The following is a 20,845-nucleotide window of genomic DNA, read 5'->3' as shown; positions in this document are numbered from 1 at the left end:
TTCAACTGTTTTGCTGGGTTGTATGATGCTAGATTATGTATTTTGATACTTGATGTTTACATATGAGCTACAGATGGCCATATGGTTAGATAACCTAAGGCAACATCTATGAACACAATAATAAATGTAACCTAAGAAGAAGAGTAAATATTTGAGAGTTTATGCTTGGTCTAACTCCATCCTGTTTCCCACTAAGGGTACATACACTATAAAGCTGTTCTTTTCTTATTACAAATGTCAGTTAATCCACTGCATGACGGGGGCCTTAGTGTGTCTGTGAAAGTAGTATATACAGGTACATAAAAATGAATCTCAAGAAAAATGTCAAATACTTTTTTTTCATTCATTTTAAGAAAATTAAGCTCATACTTTGTGTATATTGTTTACACATAGGTAGAAGTATATCTGAAGGGTGTCTTTCTTCTAAATTCCATGAATGTTTAATTAATAATAAAAACCCAAAAGTTTGAGTCTCAGAAAATTTAAATTGCATAAAATTAACAAAAAAACTGATATTTTAAACTGAAATGTCAAGTCTTTGAAAAGTATGTTTTTATTTCCGGGTATGCTTGGTTGGGCTGTTTCCATTACACCATACAGCTGTTGACCTTTTGTCAAGTCAGCTGCTTTCCTTATTATGATGTAGCCTTATCATCCAGAGTGAGACGATAAGTGGCTCAGGAAACTTCTGCAGGAGTTTTGAATTAATTAGAATTCTGAATTTAGGATTTCATTATCCAGACTTAAATATTTCATTGTGTAACAAATGTATATTATGACTGGTGTTCACTTTTTTTATATGACTTTTCAACTTTTTCATGGTTTTCAACTTTTCTAGATGTAGATCCAGTAGGTTGGGTGTAAACTGACCCGGTCAATGATAATAATGAAATAAGTTTAGTCACTTTGAAGAAAGCTTTTAGGTGCTGATAAGACCTTAATGTTTAAAATGGTTTGGTGTTATATCGGAGCTAAATTAAAGAATTCATGCTTTCATTTTGTGGTTATTTTATTCCTCATATTCCTGTTATTGAGTTCTATAAAACTATCCTAAACCTAAGACCTTTCTAATCCCTTATTGAAACTGTGTGTTGAGCAATGACTTTAATAATGAAGGGCAGGGAAAGGTATTTTTCTGTGTGAATTATTTCTGATGCACCTATTCACAAAGCTGCAAATACTAAGAGTGTTTCATGACAATTTAAGAAAGGGAATAAATATAGATACGTAGTAACATAGTACTCTCCAGATGCAAAATTTCAAATAGATTCTATTTATTAATTACTCATATTGTTTTGAAAGTTGTGTTTGAAAGCATTTAGCATAGATTTATGGAATCTAAATATTTTCAACAAAAGTAGTATATGATATGGTAGAATGAGTAGGGGTGAAAGGGAAATTCCAAAAGCCGACTGTGGGGGGAAAAAATGGGTTGTAAATTATTTGACATAGAAATAACAAGAGATCTATAATGTGGCATGCTACTCTTGGCTATGAAAAAATAAGTTATGAGATTTATATTTATCATATAAAAACATGGGGCTACACAGACTGGTGCAATGCATTCTAATCTAACCACAAAGCTTCCATCTCTCGTAATTGTGCAATCAGTTTATTTCTGCACCAATTCTCAATGCTATTTGTGTGAAGTCCATCAGAATGCTCACCATGTTGCCTCTTTAGCATTTTATGCCTTCACAATTTCTTTTCTCACAGCAACAAATTTCTTTTTTTCATTTTTATTTTTTACTATTATTTAATCAATGTGCTGCTTTGCATCATTCATGTCCGTCAGTGGTTAGAACCAACTATTTAAAGTTCATTTTTGGTCCAATCAACGAACTACAGTTATTTTTGTTACAATCCCCTTAATCCCCCAAATCCAAAACACTGCTATTTGTTTATCAGGTTTGTCTTTAGCCGACTGTTATCCATCTAAGGTGTCCCTCCCAACTGGGATCAGGAAATAAGAAAGGTTGTCACTGGGTGTTATATATTTTTTCTACAACATAAAGGAGCTATGACTTAGGGAACCTGCCCTTCAGTATTTTTGGTAAACAAATAGTCCAACATAAATCAGGAAGCTTTTTGCAAGCCATATTATGGCCAATTTATCAGTTGTAAGATTGATTTCATGAGAACACGGATACTTTTTTGTGTGGAACAAGGCTTCTTTTTTCAGACATATATCCCTCTCTCTTTTTTATAGAGCAACAGTTCATTTATTTGGTTATCCAATGAGGCTAGGATGGTCATTTATATATTGCTGCAGTGCTGTCTTCTGCTATCTTGTCAGCTCAACCATGCCACTTCTTAATCTTCTTTGTCTTTATTGACCATAATTAGGGTCTTTTTTATCTCAGGAGTGTTGTTCGCTTACCCTCAGGCAGTAATCTATCTGCACACAGGTAAGCCTTAAAATGCACTGTGACCCTCCATCTGGTTAACTTCTGAATGCTACTACTCTCTTTAACAGTCCAAAAGACTGCTAAGACTACTTATGTGTTTGCTACTGAAGATTATTGTAATCCAGATAGACATGGTGCATACTGTGCAAACCATGTACAAAGGTGTCATAGCTCTTTACCCAGACTAAAGCAGTTTACATTGTTGAAGCAGACTTCCTTCTCCTCATTGCTCCAACTGCCTGCTGATTAATGGGTAAGGGTGCAGCGTAGGGCTTTTTTTCACTTGGCGAGGTTAAGGTTCTTCTTGCGATGCTGGTAGTTTATGTTAATTTAATTCTGTTTATTTATTCACCTAAATTTTTAAGCATTTTACAGAACCAATTCAATCAGCTCCTACAAGCAGGTTGGTTAAAAGTTTTATAGGGAAAATCCATCGTTTCCATGAGTCCCTGACTTTGCAGGCCATGTGAATAAGCATGTGCTGACGGTAGATATTGACTTGCACTGTGTTGTTGACTCTACAGCAATCCCTCTGTAAATATCACCTGCTAAGAAATTTGGTTCCAGTTTTGTCTGCTATACTTTTATAATTGCATATTAAAGTAAAATGAGAACTCATTATGAATTAAATGTCTCGGGGCGCATGAAATGCATAATGGCCAAACCATGAATTATGCATTACTACCCACAAATGCCTTATTAAAGACCTGTAATTGGTTAAATCAGTAATGTCACTTTTCTACTTTTTTGTCAGTAGTGCATTAGTGTAAAATCAGTTCTGCTTTATTTCCTCAGTTGACAGGATGTGAAACATGTGGTGTTTGCTCTGTCTGAAAGTCAGCAGTTTATTGAAGTTTTCAGCTACAATAGGTTTGTGCTGATCCGCCTCTGTGTGGCAATGCTGATATTCTTGTTGTGGAGAAGGAACTTATTTGTGCCATACAAACACAATCTAAATAGTTGTTAATAAAATACACAATAATTAGTTTTTCCTAACAATGATAGAAAGAACTTGTAGTAGCTGTGATTGATTGAAAGCTTGAAATTCAAAGAAAACTGTAGAAAAGGGCATAATCATTTAGAATGGGCTCATTTTGACTATATTTATCTCTGACAGGAAGTAAAATAAATATATCTCTGAATGTCTGATGCTTTCAACCTATTAATGTTATAAGTACAGCTTAGTATGAAAGGCGCATATCCTTGGACACAAGTTTAGTTGTTATTAACGGAAAAAAAGAAAAGAAAAAAACAGAGTTCTCCTAAGTGGCTGACCAAGGACGACATGTAATATTTTCTAAGCTGGAAAATTCAGTTGCATTTAATAGCAATCTTTTTTTTTTCTTTGACTTCTTTATCTTAAATACAGAAGTCAAAAAAAAAAAAAGTCTGGTGGACTTCACACATTGTGAGCAAAAGACTTGTAGATTTAATTATGGGGCTGATTCTCAGTAGCAGGTTTAGAATGCAGTCAAGAAAGGGTGACTGGAATATATCATGTTCTGATGAATTATAACCTACCAGAAAAATACAATTTTTATTATCTAGAATTATAGCTTCTGTTTTTTTCAGAAATGCTGTTAATCATTTTCAGAACCTAACATTTGTATTTAGAATCTAGGCATTGATAAACTAAAAGGCAGGGTAAAGATCTTCCTCCATTCAGGTTTTGTTGACAAATTAAAAGAAGGAAATGTACGAGATTTTCATAGGTTGCTTCATATATTCACCAGAATACATATTAATTTCTCTTCTGTTGGTAACAGATGACTCCCAGGCAACCCGTTGCAGAACCATTTCCATATTATTTTAATTGCATTTTCAAATCACAGTTGTTAAAATCCTAACTGATTTTGTTTATTTCTTTTGATTTATACATGTTTTGAGATAAAAGTAGAGTATGTCTTGAACAGTGTAAAATGTACAAGAGCGTCCCATGGATATATGTCTAAATATGTGGTTATCACAGCTGACAAAGGTGAAAAATTCAGCTATATTAAAGAATGTTGCACAGGTGATCTGTCATAAAGCACAATGACTTTCATGCTCCACTAGTCCAGTTGTTTTGTGCCAAGATCTGTCAGGTATGTTCCATTGAAACAAGAAGTGTATGATTAAAAGCAGTGTGTCCTGTACACATGACTGACCATGTTGGAATTGTGCTGTGCACTCTTTCATGTTGCTTGATTTGAATCCCTTGTGTTGCTTAAACGTTCCCCATTGCTTCAGATACTCTGGTCAAAGTTTATTGGGTCCTATTCACAGAAGCACTGTTTAGTAACAGTGCATTATAGATCTGACATTCAGAGGAAGGACTTTGATACACAGATAAACGTAGTTTTGATGCTTTGTAATAGGTCTGAAACAATGAATCAGTTTAATTGTGATTTTTCAATCACTGAAATACTTTTCAACTATTTAGAAATCGGATTCTCCTTAACTAGAGTACATACTTATTGGCATGTTTGTTAAAAAAAACATATCCGTTCAGAGCAGTAGTAATTCAGACAAAACTCTACATAAATACATGGACCTTTTGCATTTGAGATGGAAAATCCTTATATAAAAAATCTTGTATTCAGAATTCTTAAAAAAGCTAGGTTTAGGTATATAAAAAACGAAATGTAATATTTGCGCCTTTTGCTATTTGATTATTTCAACAAGCAAAAAAAACAAACAAACAAAAAAACCTTCACATTTTATTAATCCACCTTATAATTCCTAGTTGTAGCCCTACTTTGCCATTTAACAAGATGCAGAGTTTTTGGTAAAATGCACAGCAAAATGGTACAGTTTGATTCACCAGATAAAGTCATCCTGGTTTGTGCGTAAAATAAAAAAACAACAAAAAACAGACCCTGTGTTTAAACGCCTAGGCACTCTAAAGGCAGTGTTACAGTACAGTAACCTGATTTGAATAGTATCACCAAAGTGATTTGACCTCTACAAGGACCAAGACAGCCAGGAGTGTATACAACAGCTGAGCATGGCACCAGTAATCCAGTAAGTACTTAATGGTGTTAAATCCAACTTTCATCATCAGCTTGTTTTATAGCATTTCTTTTTTCATAACCATAAAGAAGACCACAACTGCCATAAATACAACAGTGAAATGTTACTTTGCAACTTTCATTGGGATCACTATAGCAATAGATTCATCCCACACTTTGTAAATGGGACTTTCCTCCTCATAGAGGAACCCAATATGGTCAGATTGAATCCTTCTATAATGGAGATTTTTAATCCAAGTCAGTTAAAAATGTGTTAATGCAGATTTTAAGTAGTGCCAACCTGAGTTTCATGAGCCCTCACTCAAAGTCTTGCATCAGGTGCTCATTTGGACCAAGTTCTGCATGAATTAAATAGATTTTTATTTGTTTTGTTTGTTTGTCGTCTTACTATGTAGTGACTAATCTTTTGCAAGTGATCCAGCTGAAGTGAGAAGGGACAAAGGTCAAGTCAGGTTTATAGTCCAGTGTTTTAGAGCTATAACGAGTGATTACACTCTGAGGCTGAAATAAAACTACATGTAAGTTAGAGATGTTTTTTATAGAAAAACTACATATGTTCGCATATCTATTTGGTTGTAGATTTAAATTATAAAATCAAGATGAAAGTAACTGTTTTGGCTTGTGTCTTAGAACATATATGCTGTAAAACATTGTAACATAACTTGTTTAGGTCTCTAAAAATAGCTCTGAATCGAATCCTACTCCCCCAGCCTTAACTTCAGACTAAAAAAAAGAATAAAACTTTATTTTATTAGTTTAATATTTCAGAGTTCAACTGAATTTATTCTTTAATTTAAATATATCCACTATAAAACATGATTTTCACAATGTGTCATAATTTAAAATAAATGGCCAGATTTGAACGTTGTGCTGCGTCTGCTTTAGAAAATAATACCTCTCTGTTTTGTGCTGCGTGTTTTCTCCATCTGATATTGGCCTTGGTTCCTGTTGTGTAAATGATGGTAGTAAAACACTGACCCCAGACACCCCGCTTCCTACTATGAATCTACATGTGGTATCACACCCATTAAGTCATTATAGGTGAAGTAATAAAAGCTCTATCTGTATTTCGGCTTTTTTATTTCAAATTATATTTAGACGGTAGAACGTAATGTCTTTTTAATTGCAGGCCCAAGTTGTGCAGCATTGTTCACCTGAAATAAAGGAATAGCCACTTACAGAGTGTTTGATTGTCTTTCCAACATTTTGCATACTGTATGAGTATTTCCTTTTATTTGTGATTTTAGGAGCAAAATGTATGCTCACTCAACTATTTATACCAATGAGGCAATTTGCCTTTTATCTAACTTCATAAGCGTCATTTAATGAGTAGATAGATGTGGCACATTTTATGTGTAATTTAAACTAAATCACCAGAACTGTAAGGTTGATATGATTGTTATGGTTCATAAATCCTAGATGAGCCTTTCACATGACCATCTCTTTATCATAGGCATGGAAGGACATAGCGAAAGTCAAGTCAGTGGCTTGATTTGATAGAGAACCCATAACATGGTGTTATATAAACTATGTGATCAGTGGAAGATGAAAAGAGTGACTGCTCGGTGTACCTTTAGTGGTAAAACAACTTCTTCCACATGTAAAACATTGGACCTTTCTAATTATGCCTCTTTTGAATGTAGACCGGATAGTTTCACAGAGTGTAGCTCATACTCTTGAATTGCCCGAGTCAGCAAACCAGCCAAAGCTCCTTTGGGGATTATTAGTGTTACTAATTGGCTTTTGGCCTGATTGCTCAAGATGTTATTTCTACATTCAAAGTTTTCTACATCCCTACAAATGTATAGTCAGGTTAAATATTTAACTTGCTGTGTGCCTATATGCTCTCTTGCTTTGTAACTTTGGACCATTATTATCTGTAGCTTCAGATTAGTTATCGGTAGATTTATGTTATTGGGTAAGTAGAAGCAGCGGAGCGTTGGGGAATGCTGAGCTAGTTATTTGCTAGAAGATTAGGGTCAGAGAGTAAGAAGCTCTGGGCTCCTTTTTACAAGCTATGGTTATCATTTGCTGTTTCATTCTAGCTCGGTTATATAAATAGGTGACAAAATAAAACCTGAAAATGACAAGAAATTGTTAACAGTAAGTTGTTGAACCCATTTAGGGCACCAGAAAGTTTTCCCACTTTGGAACAAGGTAAACCTTTCAAAAATCAGTGGACTGTACAGCACACTTCACTTCTGATACAAGGAATTCAGAGTCCCATAACCAGTGAACTGGGATGTTTCTCACAAAGGCACACAGAGTGGGAGTCTTGAGGTTACTTGGTTCACACCCAGTGGGTCTTGTACCCATTGCCCTGCTCTTTATTCATTGGCGTTGTCATTCCAGCTGTGATCGTGTCTGTGAACAGAGAGCATTATTTGTGTCCTCAGAGGGGGCAAATCCTAATTGAAATTCCACTCTTTCCCACTGGAATGAAGTTGGGCCTGACAACACCAACTGTATTATCCTGGCCCTGTCACCTTGAAAGGCCCATTTTAGGAGTGTTTCTTGGCAGCACAGGAAACCCATTAGGAAAGAAAGTCATCTGTCAGGGAAAAATAAGAGAAATGAAGAAAGGAAATATTTAGTGAGAATTGCAACAATAGATTTGCTTGGATTTGGAATGGTTTAATGTGAACCTGTCTTCTCTACTGCAGTAAATAAAGGGCTGGAGTGTCTAGGGTTGCTAGCTGCCAGTGTGGTTTGCATGCTAATGACTGGGTGAGTGAATCAGCTGCATTCTGATTGTGGAGAAAGGAGTATAAGGAACCCCTTTCTTGTTACTGCACCCTCACAAAAGTGTTCTATTTTTGTTTATCTGCAGCTCCTATACAAATACACTTGGTCCATTTCAATTATACTATGAATTTTTGTGATTGTTTTGTAATGACAGCCAAATATTTAACAATTTGAACAGGAAACTAAACTTTTGTAGCCTTAACGTGTTTTCATTCAGCACAAAATAAGTCCTTAATTTTTTATTTGTACAAGTATTTTGCTGTGAATTCGTTGCTGATATGGGTCGCTTTAGATGTTATAAAATCAAAAAATCTCTTTGTGCATTACTGTGTAGTATCTTGCTCTGGCCTGTCAGCCTCACCTTGTTAGGTGTGTTCTGTCTTGTTGGCTAATTAAACAAATTGATAGTCTTTGTGTTTGCACCATGAATAATAAGGTCCTTTTAATGTCAAATGTTCTAAAATTCATGAGAGAATTGCAAGTCCGATCATAACCATGTTTGCATGAGAGTAAAAGCTTTGAATTAAAGTTAACATTACTGCTATAGGATAAACTCAGTATAATGAGTTGCTGTAATACATGTTCAGCTATATTTTCATTTTTTTATTGCAAAAAAAAAATGTTTGGTCTTTTTCAGTATTTACTATACAGTGTTTGCAGGCTTTGTCAGATTTTGTTGGCAAGATTAATTGCAGGCACTTTTATTTTTCTCAGAATAGGTTTTGATATTTCTACTATCATATCATTTATTTAGGAAATCTTTAATTCATAAAATTGCAGATCATATTGTGCGGAACCATTGTAACAAAAATGTATGCTTTTAGTCATGTAGTTTATTTACAGCATAGAAGTGTGATGGGGTAGAAGTGCAGCGGTACATAATCTTATTCAGTTGATCATGCAAGTTATCTATATTTATGTGCTACATGCATGCACATTACATATGATCAGAAAACCCATCATCAATTTGAAATAAAAATGATCCTACCTAACTTTTTTTGTTCTCCCCTCAGGAATTGAGTTGTGCATGCCAAGATGGCGCTTTTCCATGACCATGGTGGCCAGCTTTGTGGTTTTGGGCGGTCAGCTCCTCATGCCTGGGGTGGCGTACCTCTGTCGCGACTGGCAGGTACTTCAAGCTGTCATCATCTGTCCCCTGCTGCTTATGCTGTCCTACATTTGGTAAGAAAAAAGGGGAAAAAAGCAATATGCTCCAGAATAGCACAAAGATATCTGTTTATTTTTTTGCTTTTGTGTCTGGGTGTATGTGTGTTTTACCACAGTATTTACCATACAGTCATACCGATCAAACAAATGCAATAATTTAACAATAAAAAGGCAAAATGTAATGTTTGCTATTTTTTTGCACTGCATACATTGATAGAAGTAAAATATATTTGCTGATTTTATCACTGTTTTTTTCCCTCTCTTTTTACTATAGTCTACAACACATAATCTTATCTTTATTTAGGGAGCAATGTCACATGGGCACTGTAGCTTCCTTTTCACTGGCAAGGGAAGTTGTGGGGAGACGATTAATATGTCAAAGATAAAATGCTGTCATATTTCTACATTGATGGTGCCATTAATGTCACATATCATTGCGTGTAGATGGTCCCACTAAATTCAAACCTAATCACTTCTGTGATATTCATATAAGAAACGTGCATAGCTGTAAAACAGTTTAAGTTATGGGGATTCCCATTAGGGAAATGAGATCTTAGACATACCTGACCATGGCCACTGTTTTACAGCTTTGTTTCGTTTGAAAATGTTTTTGAAACTCCTCTGGAATTGCATAAAGTGCCAGCAATTGCGTGACTCTGTCATGGGGGAAAAAACCTGGACACCATATGAAAGTATGTGGCCTTGATTTATTCCCACCCATCAGCTGGACTTAAAAGCTGATAGGTTTCCTATTAACATGTTACCTCTCATATTTGAAAGGATTTAGTCTTGTGTAAATCACTGACATTTATTATGCCTTCCTACTGACTGTTAAAGTGAGAATGCTTATCATGCTGAAATAAAAAAAAAATTATTTGAGGCCTTAAAACAACATCTTAAGGCCTCAAACAGATCCATTCAGAAAGGGACGCCTTAACTTTAACTTGCATTGGAGGTGTGCACGCAGAAAACACTTGCTCAATTAAAAAAATGTTTTCAATGCAATAAAGGCCATATTAGAGTTTTTCAGAGAGAAAAAAAGACCACAACAACACAGATGAGTAGAAATGATTTGGGAACTAGAACAAAGGTCACATCTTGATTAAGCGAAATACAGCATTCCAGGAAGTATGATGGTTTGGTTATGCTTTAAATATCCTATAAGATAGGAGTAAGATCACAAAAGAACAGGCTAAATATATAGAACCGAAAAGTTCTGAATTAGGTAAGTCAAAACCCAGATCTGGGGGATTTGAAGCACGATATATGTATCTGCCAGGAAATAAAACTTTTGTAGAAAATGTGCTGTGTGGCACAGAGAGAGTGGTACATTGGCAGTGGGAAGAGATCTTTGGTGTCTTCCTTCTTGGATAGAAGACAGATTATTGTTGATATTTTTATGTTTGAACATAAAGTTTTTTTTCTTTCTTGTAGTTTTAGTACAATTTAATAAACATATATTTTTCTCAGATATAAATAAAAACAAGAAAGCAAATACATTTTTAACAGGTCAGTCTTAAGTTGTTAGGTAGGGTTTTCTTTCTTTGTTGGTTTACATCTCTGCAAATTAACTAATACTTTATCTGTTGGCTAAACAGGGCTGTGTTTGTGCAAACAGTTAATCAAAATAGGGCAGAAAGATTAAAGCTGGGCTTTACAAGTTTAGACAACTGTTCACACAAATCCAGCAATAGCAATTCCAAAGATATGCTTCTCTGCCATGTGAGACCTGTGTTGATCTAAATGATTGCTGTACTACACTGCAAGAATTTGCAAAGCAAATTATTTAAAAGCACTCCGGTGAAAAATGGAACATGGCCAATAGAAGTTATTGCAGTATGCTCCGCCTCCTGAGCATATTCAAGTCCTGAAAGTAGATCCATTCAAATTATGGCAGTGTCTTAAATTTACTGGCATTTTTTTTTTAAATGCAATTGTTCTGCTGCCAGACATGAAACTACTTGTATGAATGTATGCAACATCCTGTATAATAACACAAATATGATTTTATGAAGCATATCAGATGACAAAAGCTGCAACCTTAAGTACATCTGTCTGACAACCGTACTTAAAGCTCCGCCTGTAGGTAGATTATTCTGTGTCGCTGAAAGGCAGCTGGTTGTGGTTAAACTGAAGTAGATTGCATAATGACATTACAACCAGTGTTTCAAACAAACAGATTTTTTATTTTATTTCATCAACCTTTTTATGTTCTTTCATAACAAAAGATGTTTTTTACCTTTTTTAAAGGATATTTCCTGAGTCGCTGCGCTGGCTGATGGCAACCCAGCAATACAGCCGTTCCAGATGGATCATGGCACACATAGCAAAGAAGAATAAAGCGATCACTGAAATTGATCACGAAAGCATCCTCACAAGTAATGAACCAAACAGATTAATATATGGATATGATTTGTCTATTTGTGCAGTCTGTATATAGGTAGCTTATTTAGGTATTTCAATTTTTACATTGTAACTTATGTTAAGATTAATTACACAGTTTGAATATATATATATATATATATATATATATATATATATATATATATATATATAAAGCATATAATATTCATTTTGGTTATAATGGCTTAAAGCTAATGAACAGCAACAAATCAATTAGAATAATGCATGTTACATCAGGTCATTTCTAACGATGGATGCATTGAAGGTTGTATTAATGCATATTACATAGAAGGATAAAATATTTTAGATTAGTTAAGATATTGGTCAACTGAAAAAGTGTGTCAATGTGCTGTATATGCACTCAATATTTGATTTGGGCTTTCTTGCATGAGGTAATGCATTAATGCAATGTGGTATGGCAATCTGCCAGAGGCTCCTCTCAGGTATTAATGTTGGTCAGGATGATCACAAAGCAGCTTTTACCTTCTCCAAATTATTAATTCCTACAGTATATGTATTATCTTCCCTCTATTAATACATTATACTTACTCCATAGAGTTCAGGCAACTTTACTGGCTTATCAGGCAAGGTGCCACCATTGTGTTGCTTTCTTTTCCTTAACCCAGGCAAGATGCTATTTAAGTTTTATTTGTTAAGGAATGATTTAAAATAATAATTGTTATCACTGTATTAATTGTCAGCCCCATTAAGCCGCCACTCTAACCTTAGTCATTGTCATGATATAGTGGTTTAATTATATATGTCTTGGTTTTGGCATTAAAAAAACAGCATTAAAAGAATATCTTTTTTGTGAGATTAATTGATACAGGAGTTTCATTTTATGGAATAAGAAAAAAAGAATACAAAACATACAAAAGCAGGAATACACTTTGCAAGCAACCCCTCATATGTTGAGAATATATTTCTATTTTTCTAAAAGAATCGACTTAACATTTAGATGATTCATTTCATTCATCATCATCTGCCAGGCTGTTCAGTCTGTCTTAAAAACACCCGTTTTTTCTTTTTGCTTTGCTAAATTAGACAAATTGACAAGGTGATATAGATTTTCTGTCTTGTTGCCATAGTAACATGCCACGAGAGGGGTGGCAGTGGGGCTGACCATTACAGTGTGACACTCTCGAGTGTTTGTTAATTTTATTATAGCTAGAAAAAGTGAGCATGAGTTGAGGCAAATGGTCAGATGGCAGATGGGGGCAGTTCAGACATGTTGACCTCTGAGTACATTGCCTGTTCTCAAGGGACTAATGTGATCCAGGGACGACTGAGCTGTGCTAATGCCATGGCATAGTGCATTTGTGTCAAGTGTTTGTAGTTTTTGCCTTGTAATAGATTTCTTTAAAAATCAGAAGGTTTTGAAAACAGAAGTAGCTTCATTACCGAAAAAGCCAAAACAGGAACTATTAATTGTGAAAAAGGCACTTTTTTTCTTTAGTTTTTGTTAATTAATTGGATGTGAGCTGATGCAGCAGAAAAGATGCTATCAAATGCTTTCATTTTTCATATCTCAGTTTGAGGAGGGTATCCCAACAGTGGTAGAATTCCAGCTCATTGTCAAGACCAACGATTGCATTTTCATTATTTACCCAGTTTGGAGAAGCCCCTCTATGATTGGCTGGGATGTGAGCAGGAATAACCTTCCCTGGCCAGGGAAACACTGGCTTAAGGGGCTGCGGTCAGAGACTGGTTACAAGAGGGCTTTTTGGAGTGCGGTAGCCTGACCAGCCAGAATAATTTACACCATATACACTGCATATCTGGAAAGAAACGTGATTTTGAAATTTGGACCACTAAACTTGGACAGCAGAAACCTTTTAGAACCAGCTAGAAAACTGCAGAGTTAAAAAAAAAGAACATATAAAAGGAACTTCAACAACTTAAACAGCCCTTTTTGGACATAACACAGGGCTTTAATAAAACATTTCTCCATTGCAGCTGCAATCTTAGCTGTTATGTTGGCAAAAAAAAGGGGCTTTTGCATTATGGGCTTGCCTCCCACTCTGTGATTAAGAGTATCGAGCTTTACCAGACTGCCTTACACCCTATGTAAGTCAGTCTGACTAGCCTTGTTGGAAATGCTGACCTGTTTCTGAGTCAACATGAAAGTGTGGTGCTATATATCAGAGTTGTGTTTCTATGGCAACCTCAGTCATGATACCAAAACATCAACTCTGTGTTGTGTCATACGTTACCTGCTGTACAGGGTGTGTTGCTTTGCCAGAAACCTGTTTTACTGAGAGTACCTTCATCACTCATTCCACACTTCAACACGCTGAATATTTTCTGGCTTTGTTATTAGACGAATGTCAGTTTTATATTAGTATGAAACTGATATATTAGTATGAAACTTTGTGTGTGTGTCCACATAAAAAAAAATCTTGCTTTAGTTCATATTTTATTTATGTCCCTTTTAAAGAAAAAAAAATCTGTTTTGTCAATTTTATCATCTGAGTTTCGTTACCAGCCAGAAGCATACATGCGGTTTCGGGACCTGGGAGCAGCCCAGAAAACTATTTATGACTAAACGTAAAAAGTACATTTCCTAAAACAAACAAACTTACTGAATCTCTATGCAGCTCGACTATAATTAGTTTTGTCCAGCAAGTATGGAAAGAAATCTACACCAAAATGTCTTCTTCCTGTGGAAGTGGAAAAAGTACTTAATTTATTTAAAACAAATTACAATTCTACTAAGTCTGCTTGTTTATATTAAGCTTAATAGTTTCCTCATGGGGCTGCCAAAATGGTCTAATTATTTATTCATGTAGTTGTTTTGTAAGTTATATATTCATCATATTTTTTTCATCCAAAGAAATAAATGTTGTTTTGTCAGTTTTTTCTTACAACACCTTTGACATTTATTAAAGGCACAACAAATGTGTGCTTAAGATGATGGATTATATGGTATGTATTAACAGGGGAGTGTTGGACTAGTGGTTAGAGCAGTGCACTTGTCATCTAAGAAGGTTGTTTGAACCCCACAGCCTGCTCTCCACCTTAACCCCACACTGCTCCCTGGGTGGCACACAATGGCAGCCCATGCTCCCCAAAAGGGATGGGTTAAATGCAGTGCTGAACTTCTCCATTGTGAGATTAATAAAGTCTAATTATTGTTATAACTGCCACCTCCAGCTTGACAACAAAATGTAAATGAAGCTCTAATCAATTAATGCTTTAGAGATAAAGAGAAACCTGAGTACTTGGAATGTCAAACATAATGAAACTGAACTGGAAATAAAAGTAGACCTTGGCTCTTTAATGAATACAAGTGCAAAGGAAAAAAATGATTCCATTAAACCATTCATTTAGAATATATTAATAGAGACTTTAACTTTAAAACTGTATGTTCAGACAGGTAAACATGTTTTAAAAACTTATCTTAGCAGACAGATGAACCGTCAAACTTCTTAAAGACCATTTAGCGGCTTAAAACCAAACTGTGACATAGCTTTGTCTGTACTGTCAGTTCATCAGAAGTCAATTTGTGTAATCTTTTCAATTACTTGTTATTCTATGGTTGGATACAAAATACAAGTGGGGTTTTCATTGCCCAACTCCTTGAAAAAACTGTTTATTTAGCACATTTGCTTAACTGCAACATGAAAAGAGCTAAATGGTAACGGAAGCTGAGTATCAATGACATTTGAGCCCATTTAGTTTGCTCTAGTCCTTCTCCAGGTCACTGCATTGCTAGAGGCCATTACATCAAAAAAGTGTAAAAAGCAAACATGTTGATTATTTGAAATAACCCATATAATTCTGGTAAAAGTGGTTAGATGGGAAAATCAAGACCTCAGTTTAAAGCTCTCAAAATATTTACTTATAGAAGACAACAAAATAATACTTCAAAATATCCTATAGCAATCCTATCATCTAACATGAAATTAGTATTTTAGTCAGCCCAAAATAATATAACTAAAAGGAGAAAAAAACTGGTTTGCATTCAGCTTTGCAAGCATCCTCCTAATTTGTTTTTAACCAACTCAATGTATTCTCAAATGTACAGATCAGCTCTTTTAAAAATATTGAACCCTTTCCTTTTTTCTGACTTATTTCCTGTTTTGTTTCTCCCCAGAATTAGGAAATTCTCTACAGAAGAAACCCAAAAGGACTTGCATTGTAAAAATGGCCGTTACAAAAAGACTGTGGAAGAACATCGTCGTCTTATGCGTTAATTCGTAAGTGTGATGGATATCCATGCACATGCCAAAAAGTGATGTTGATGTTTCAGGAAGTATCTACATGTAAGATGAGAAAACAATGACGGGGGGACAGGAGAAGGTGGCGCTCATGTAAATAAATATGAAGGGGGGGGGGGGGGGGGGGGCGTTTTCTGGTGCTCCAGATGGGCTCCATTTGGTGCACTTAAGGGTACCATTACAAACCTGCAAGTTGGATGCAGCATTGATCTTAAGCTCTGTCTTCTGTATGGCTGCATTTTCCTTTTTTTCTTCCTGTTGGGATTTCCCCTCTGCTCATCTCTCCATCTGAGATCTCATCTGTAGCTTTATCCCTATTTCAGTTCGCCGTGCCCCTGACTCCCTCAGTCAGCATGAATTTTACATGAGATCTATCTGTAGGAAACATTAGACAGCCAGGAGGGAGGAAGGGGATGAATGTGAGTGCGTATGAGCTTTGCTCTTTCGTTTCAATAAGCCAATGTTTACATTTGTGTTACTTTTGTTGTTCTTTTCGTTATATATATAAACTACAAAGAGTGTCCGGGGTATGATATTAAATGTGTTATTTCCTACTGCATCCTCTTAACAGCATGCTCTTCTGTTTACTCTTTACTCAGGCTAACAGGCTATGGGATCCACCACTGCTTTGCCAGGAGCATGGTCGATCCAGAGGCTGGAGAAAGTACTATGTTCCACAACTTCTATGCAGACTATTACACCATGGCGGGTATAGCTGTGGCATCATGCATTGCACTGTGCCCCGCAGTGGGCATAATGGGTCGACGTGGTGGACTTCTAATGTTCATGATCATTACCGCTCTGGCATCACTACTGCAGCTGGGCTTGCTAAAATGTAAGTAGCTCAGACACACACAAAAAAGAAAGAAAACCCATCAATCTGTTGCAATTATTCACTGTTCCGCTTTAACTATAGATAAAATCCTTTTAAATGTTGAGTAACCTTAAGATATTTTTAAAAAAAAAATGCAGTTCCTCCACAGTTATTTGCACCCTGGCTAAAGATGGGTTGAATGCCCTCAAATAGATTCATGTATTACACCATTTACATGATCTCATACTTTACTTACACTAAAAAGTTTTCTGATGCAGCTCAACAATGATATGTGATCATTTGTTTAAAGTTCTTTTTTTCTGTACGTGACAGTAGGAAAGAGTAAAGCTACGCCTTTTAATGATCTAATTATTTTTAAACTTTTAACTGTTTACTTTACTAAATATAGGTAGTTTTCAACAAAAGTCTTCATACTCTATACTTTTTAAGATACATTTATTTCTACACGGGAAACCATTAACGCATGCCATTCTGTTGGGATTCGATGGCATTTCAGAACAGAAAGTATAAACGTAAAGTGAAAGGAAAATATAATATTTCTTAATAAAAATGCACTATCGAAAATGAGACATGCATTGGTTTTCAGGACTCTCTACTCTGAAACACCTAAATCTATCATATTGCACACATTTGCTGTAGGAATTAATTTGTTTCCATAACTGTGTCGCTGTTTATATCACTGTTCTGTAAAGGTGTCGAGGGGACTCATAGAGAAGATTATTTAGTGAAAAGCATCAGGAAGGGAAAAGCAATATGATAATATGATAAAAATGTAGCATTTCATGTAGCGATGTGTAAATCATTCTTTGAAAATTAAAAGAGAACACCACAACCTCAAACCTAAACTTACTGAATAGGTAAAGAAAGCATTAAGCAGCAGGATGGAGGCTTAAGATAACTCTGAAAGAATGGCAGAAAACCCATCTCAGGTACAGGAATGGTCATGCACTCCATCATTCTGGCCTTCAGATTTTTTTTTTAAATGAATAAGACTTTTTGCTTGCTATTTATAATGTAACATTTTTAGATATCTAAAAGGAAAAAAATGCATGAACAAATAGAGGATTAGCTAACCTTGAAATGAGCACTAAAGCGGAGGAAAACAAGTCTGGCTCTGTTAAAAGAGAATGAATGAATAGATTTCACCTTTGTTTGAATTTGATACACATATGTTAGTCATAGACAACGCTGCTTGAGTCATTAGAAACACATGCTGTAGAAATTTTCAAAACTTGCTCTACTGAGACTGTGTGTCACAAACTGATTTCCAGGCTGCAGTTATATTTAAAACATCCCACATTTTTGAAGTTTTCTACCCCAAGTCCTATCTGATTAGACAATTGTTTTCTTAGACATAGGCTGTGTCCAAACGTCCGCCCTAACCTCTCAATCGTTAATATAGAGCAGGGACTATATATTGGATCTTGTAGTGCTTTCGGTTAACTGACTGCTCGGTGCCTGCTCCATCTTTGTTCTGTCTCGCCCCCTAAAACAAACCTCACGATGTTTTGCGAGGAGAGTTCTTGCAAAGCATTCTGGGATATATCAGCTCGTCTAGTGACCGTTGATACACACTACTTGCATTGGTGCATTGCGGGTAATTTTAAGTCCACTACTTTTTCCATCTACCAGACATTCGGACACACATTTAAAATGACGTAACCACTATATTGTGCTCTATATAGGGTTTAGGATGGATGTTCGGACACAGCCTTAGAAACAGATGTGGGTCTTGGCAGCATGGCTTCTCATCCAGAAAGGCATTGTCTGGCTGGCCAGTTAAATTTTTTTTGATCAGGTTAGCTTTTTCACCAGAGTTCTACCGGTTGTTTTCTGTGCAACAAGTTAAGACTGCCAGCATTCCCTGTGTTTTGTGCTGTATAGCCACAGTAGAAAAAAAAACAAACAAATGGCTTCCTAAAGAATCTGAACCCCAATTCAGTCCCCTTAGTTCAAATTTGCAAAGACGCTGAACACTCAAACCTAATTATAAAACCTAAAACCAACACTAATTATCCAAACACTGACCAGAAATTAATTATGCATTAGGATTTATGAAGCCATTGTTCTTGATTTGAAAACACAAAGGAATTGGCTCTGGTCTGTAGAATAACCTGAAATAATTACATACATTTTAGTCACTTTGTGTGTAATGTCCTCCAGGAGATCCAAACTGCACAGCATTATTTATTCAGTAACAAACACGCTATCTAATGTTTAACTTGTGTCAACATATCAAGGTTATGCTCATGTTCTATTTGGCGCCATTTGGGTTGTTAAACTATTCACAAACTTTACTCAACATGTGTTCATATTTCAGTTTTTATGTCTGAGCCTGTTTTAATTTCTTGTTTGAGTCTTTGTGTTGATTTTGCCTGCTTTCTCACTGATCATTATCTATTGATATCTTGTCTTCCCAGTGCTTGTAAAATACGACAAACATCTAAATATAGGTAGGTGGATCTTTTTATTTCTTGTCTTTAAAAAAATATCACTAAATATCTACCTGTGGTCGAAGTTTTGTTTTTTCACACTTTTAATAAAATTCTCCCATTGTGCAAATGTGAAACAGCATGAAGCATATCATAAAGTATATAAACAAGGTTTATAGAAAACATCTGTGTGTGTTTTCCTTGACCTTAGTGCTGCAGAATGAAGCCCATAATAAAGATTTTGATGCCATTATGGTGATCCTATTACTGATTTACTCTTTTCGTGTCAAGGTTATTCGTGCTTGTTTACTCTGGTTTTTATCAACTTTGTACCTCAGTGGAGACTAAAAGAGATCGCACAGCAGTCTTATCTCCATGCCACCTATGCCATCTGCATTACCTATTTATAACACCCTACATGTAGCCTGATCAATTATTAACCTTTTAAGTTTTAATTCTCTAACTTTAAATTGCATTTGATGTTTATAATCCCCTTATACAATCGAAAAAATGTCATAAAAGAAACATAAGGCATCTAATTCCAACCTGTAAAACTTCAGGTTTTATTTGTACTTGAGTAATAAGACATTTATTGGACTTAAGCCGTCCACATGCTATGCTGAACAACCCTAACCGTCAGGTTAAAGCCCTACTTTTATATTGTGTGTGTTGTATTTATGGAAGATCAAAGAGTTTCTACAAAAAATATTCTTCAGTTTTCTTAATTCCTTCTCTATTTCTCTATTTCATTGCAATATGTACAAAACTGTACAGAAATAAAGCTTTCTAAAATATCTCGTTCTTACAATTGTAGTTGTCAGCCCCTTTTATTTGTAACTTTATGATAGTGAACATCTAAAATTTGCTCCATGGGAAATCAACTGTATTACAAATTAAGATAATTTTACTCCTTGAAAAATCATTAAAACTCTTACACAAAGCACAATCAGTTATTAACTAATAACATAAGGTACTGATTTTAATTGCTGCATTTGTGTCTCCTGCTTCTTTAGACGACCAGTCAGGTACGCTGAATAAGAACTTTTCAATTGCCTTCTCCATCATTGGTATGTTCTCCTCCCACGCTGTCAGCAACCTGAGCATCTTCTTCTGTGCCGAGATCACTCCCACTGTGATCAGGTAAATCCACTCTGATCCTCACATACAAAATCACATCTGCACAAGAACAAAGGCTGTTTTTATCTTTTTACTCATATTCTTTTTTTTATGCCTTTTTTTATTTTTATCATAATACTGTCTTAATGATTTATCTTTATTTCTAAAGTCACAAATATATATTACAGGCACAACCTTCTGGTGAATCTTTGTATTACAAGACTGAGTTCCTGACAATTTTACATTTTTAAAAGAACTTTAAAATGTCCTATGCATATCCTAAACAACATCCTTTGCCTCCTAGAATAACTATATAGTGTTAGTTCTGATCTCTATTATGTGGGTCATTAGGAGAAGCTCAAATGAAAATGCCTTAGCACCCTCTGGTGCTAGCTTTGAGTAATACCACAAGAGGCAACAATTGCTCAATGTAGGCTGCCTAGTGGTCCTGCAGCTTTTTGTTGCTTGTTGAAAAAGTAACTGATCAGAAGGATGCATAGCAAAAATA

The 20,845-nt window shown here is 35.4% G+C and overlaps 1 protein-coding gene across 1 annotated transcript in view; it reads left to right on the top strand.

The window, feature by feature from the left end:
• LOC119795723 (solute carrier family 22 member 23-like) overlaps positions 1-20,845 on the top strand; it is a 50,594-nt gene that overhangs the window by 24,621 nt on the left and 5,128 nt on the right. Inside the window, exons 4-9 of the mRNA XM_038303884.1 lie at positions 9,178-9,346; positions 11,582-11,709; positions 15,831-15,933; positions 16,554-16,789; positions 19,210-19,242; positions 20,235-20,361. Coding sequence (XP_038159812.1) covers positions 9,178-9,346; positions 11,582-11,709; positions 15,831-15,933; positions 16,554-16,789; positions 19,210-19,242; positions 20,235-20,361 — 796 coding nt within the window. The remainder of the gene's footprint in view (positions 1-9,177; positions 9,347-11,581; positions 11,710-15,830; positions 15,934-16,553; positions 16,790-19,209; positions 19,243-20,234; positions 20,362-20,845) is intronic.

The sequence above is a fragment of the Cyprinodon tularosa genome, unplaced genomic scaffold (assembly GCF_016077235.1).
Source record: "Cyprinodon tularosa strain WSP-4 unplaced genomic scaffold, ASM1607723v1 ctg52, whole genome shotgun sequence".
Classification (NCBI taxonomy): Eukaryota; Metazoa; Chordata; class Actinopteri; order Cyprinodontiformes; family Cyprinodontidae; genus Cyprinodon; species Cyprinodon tularosa.
This window is presented reverse-complemented; position numbering and strand designations above follow the sequence as displayed.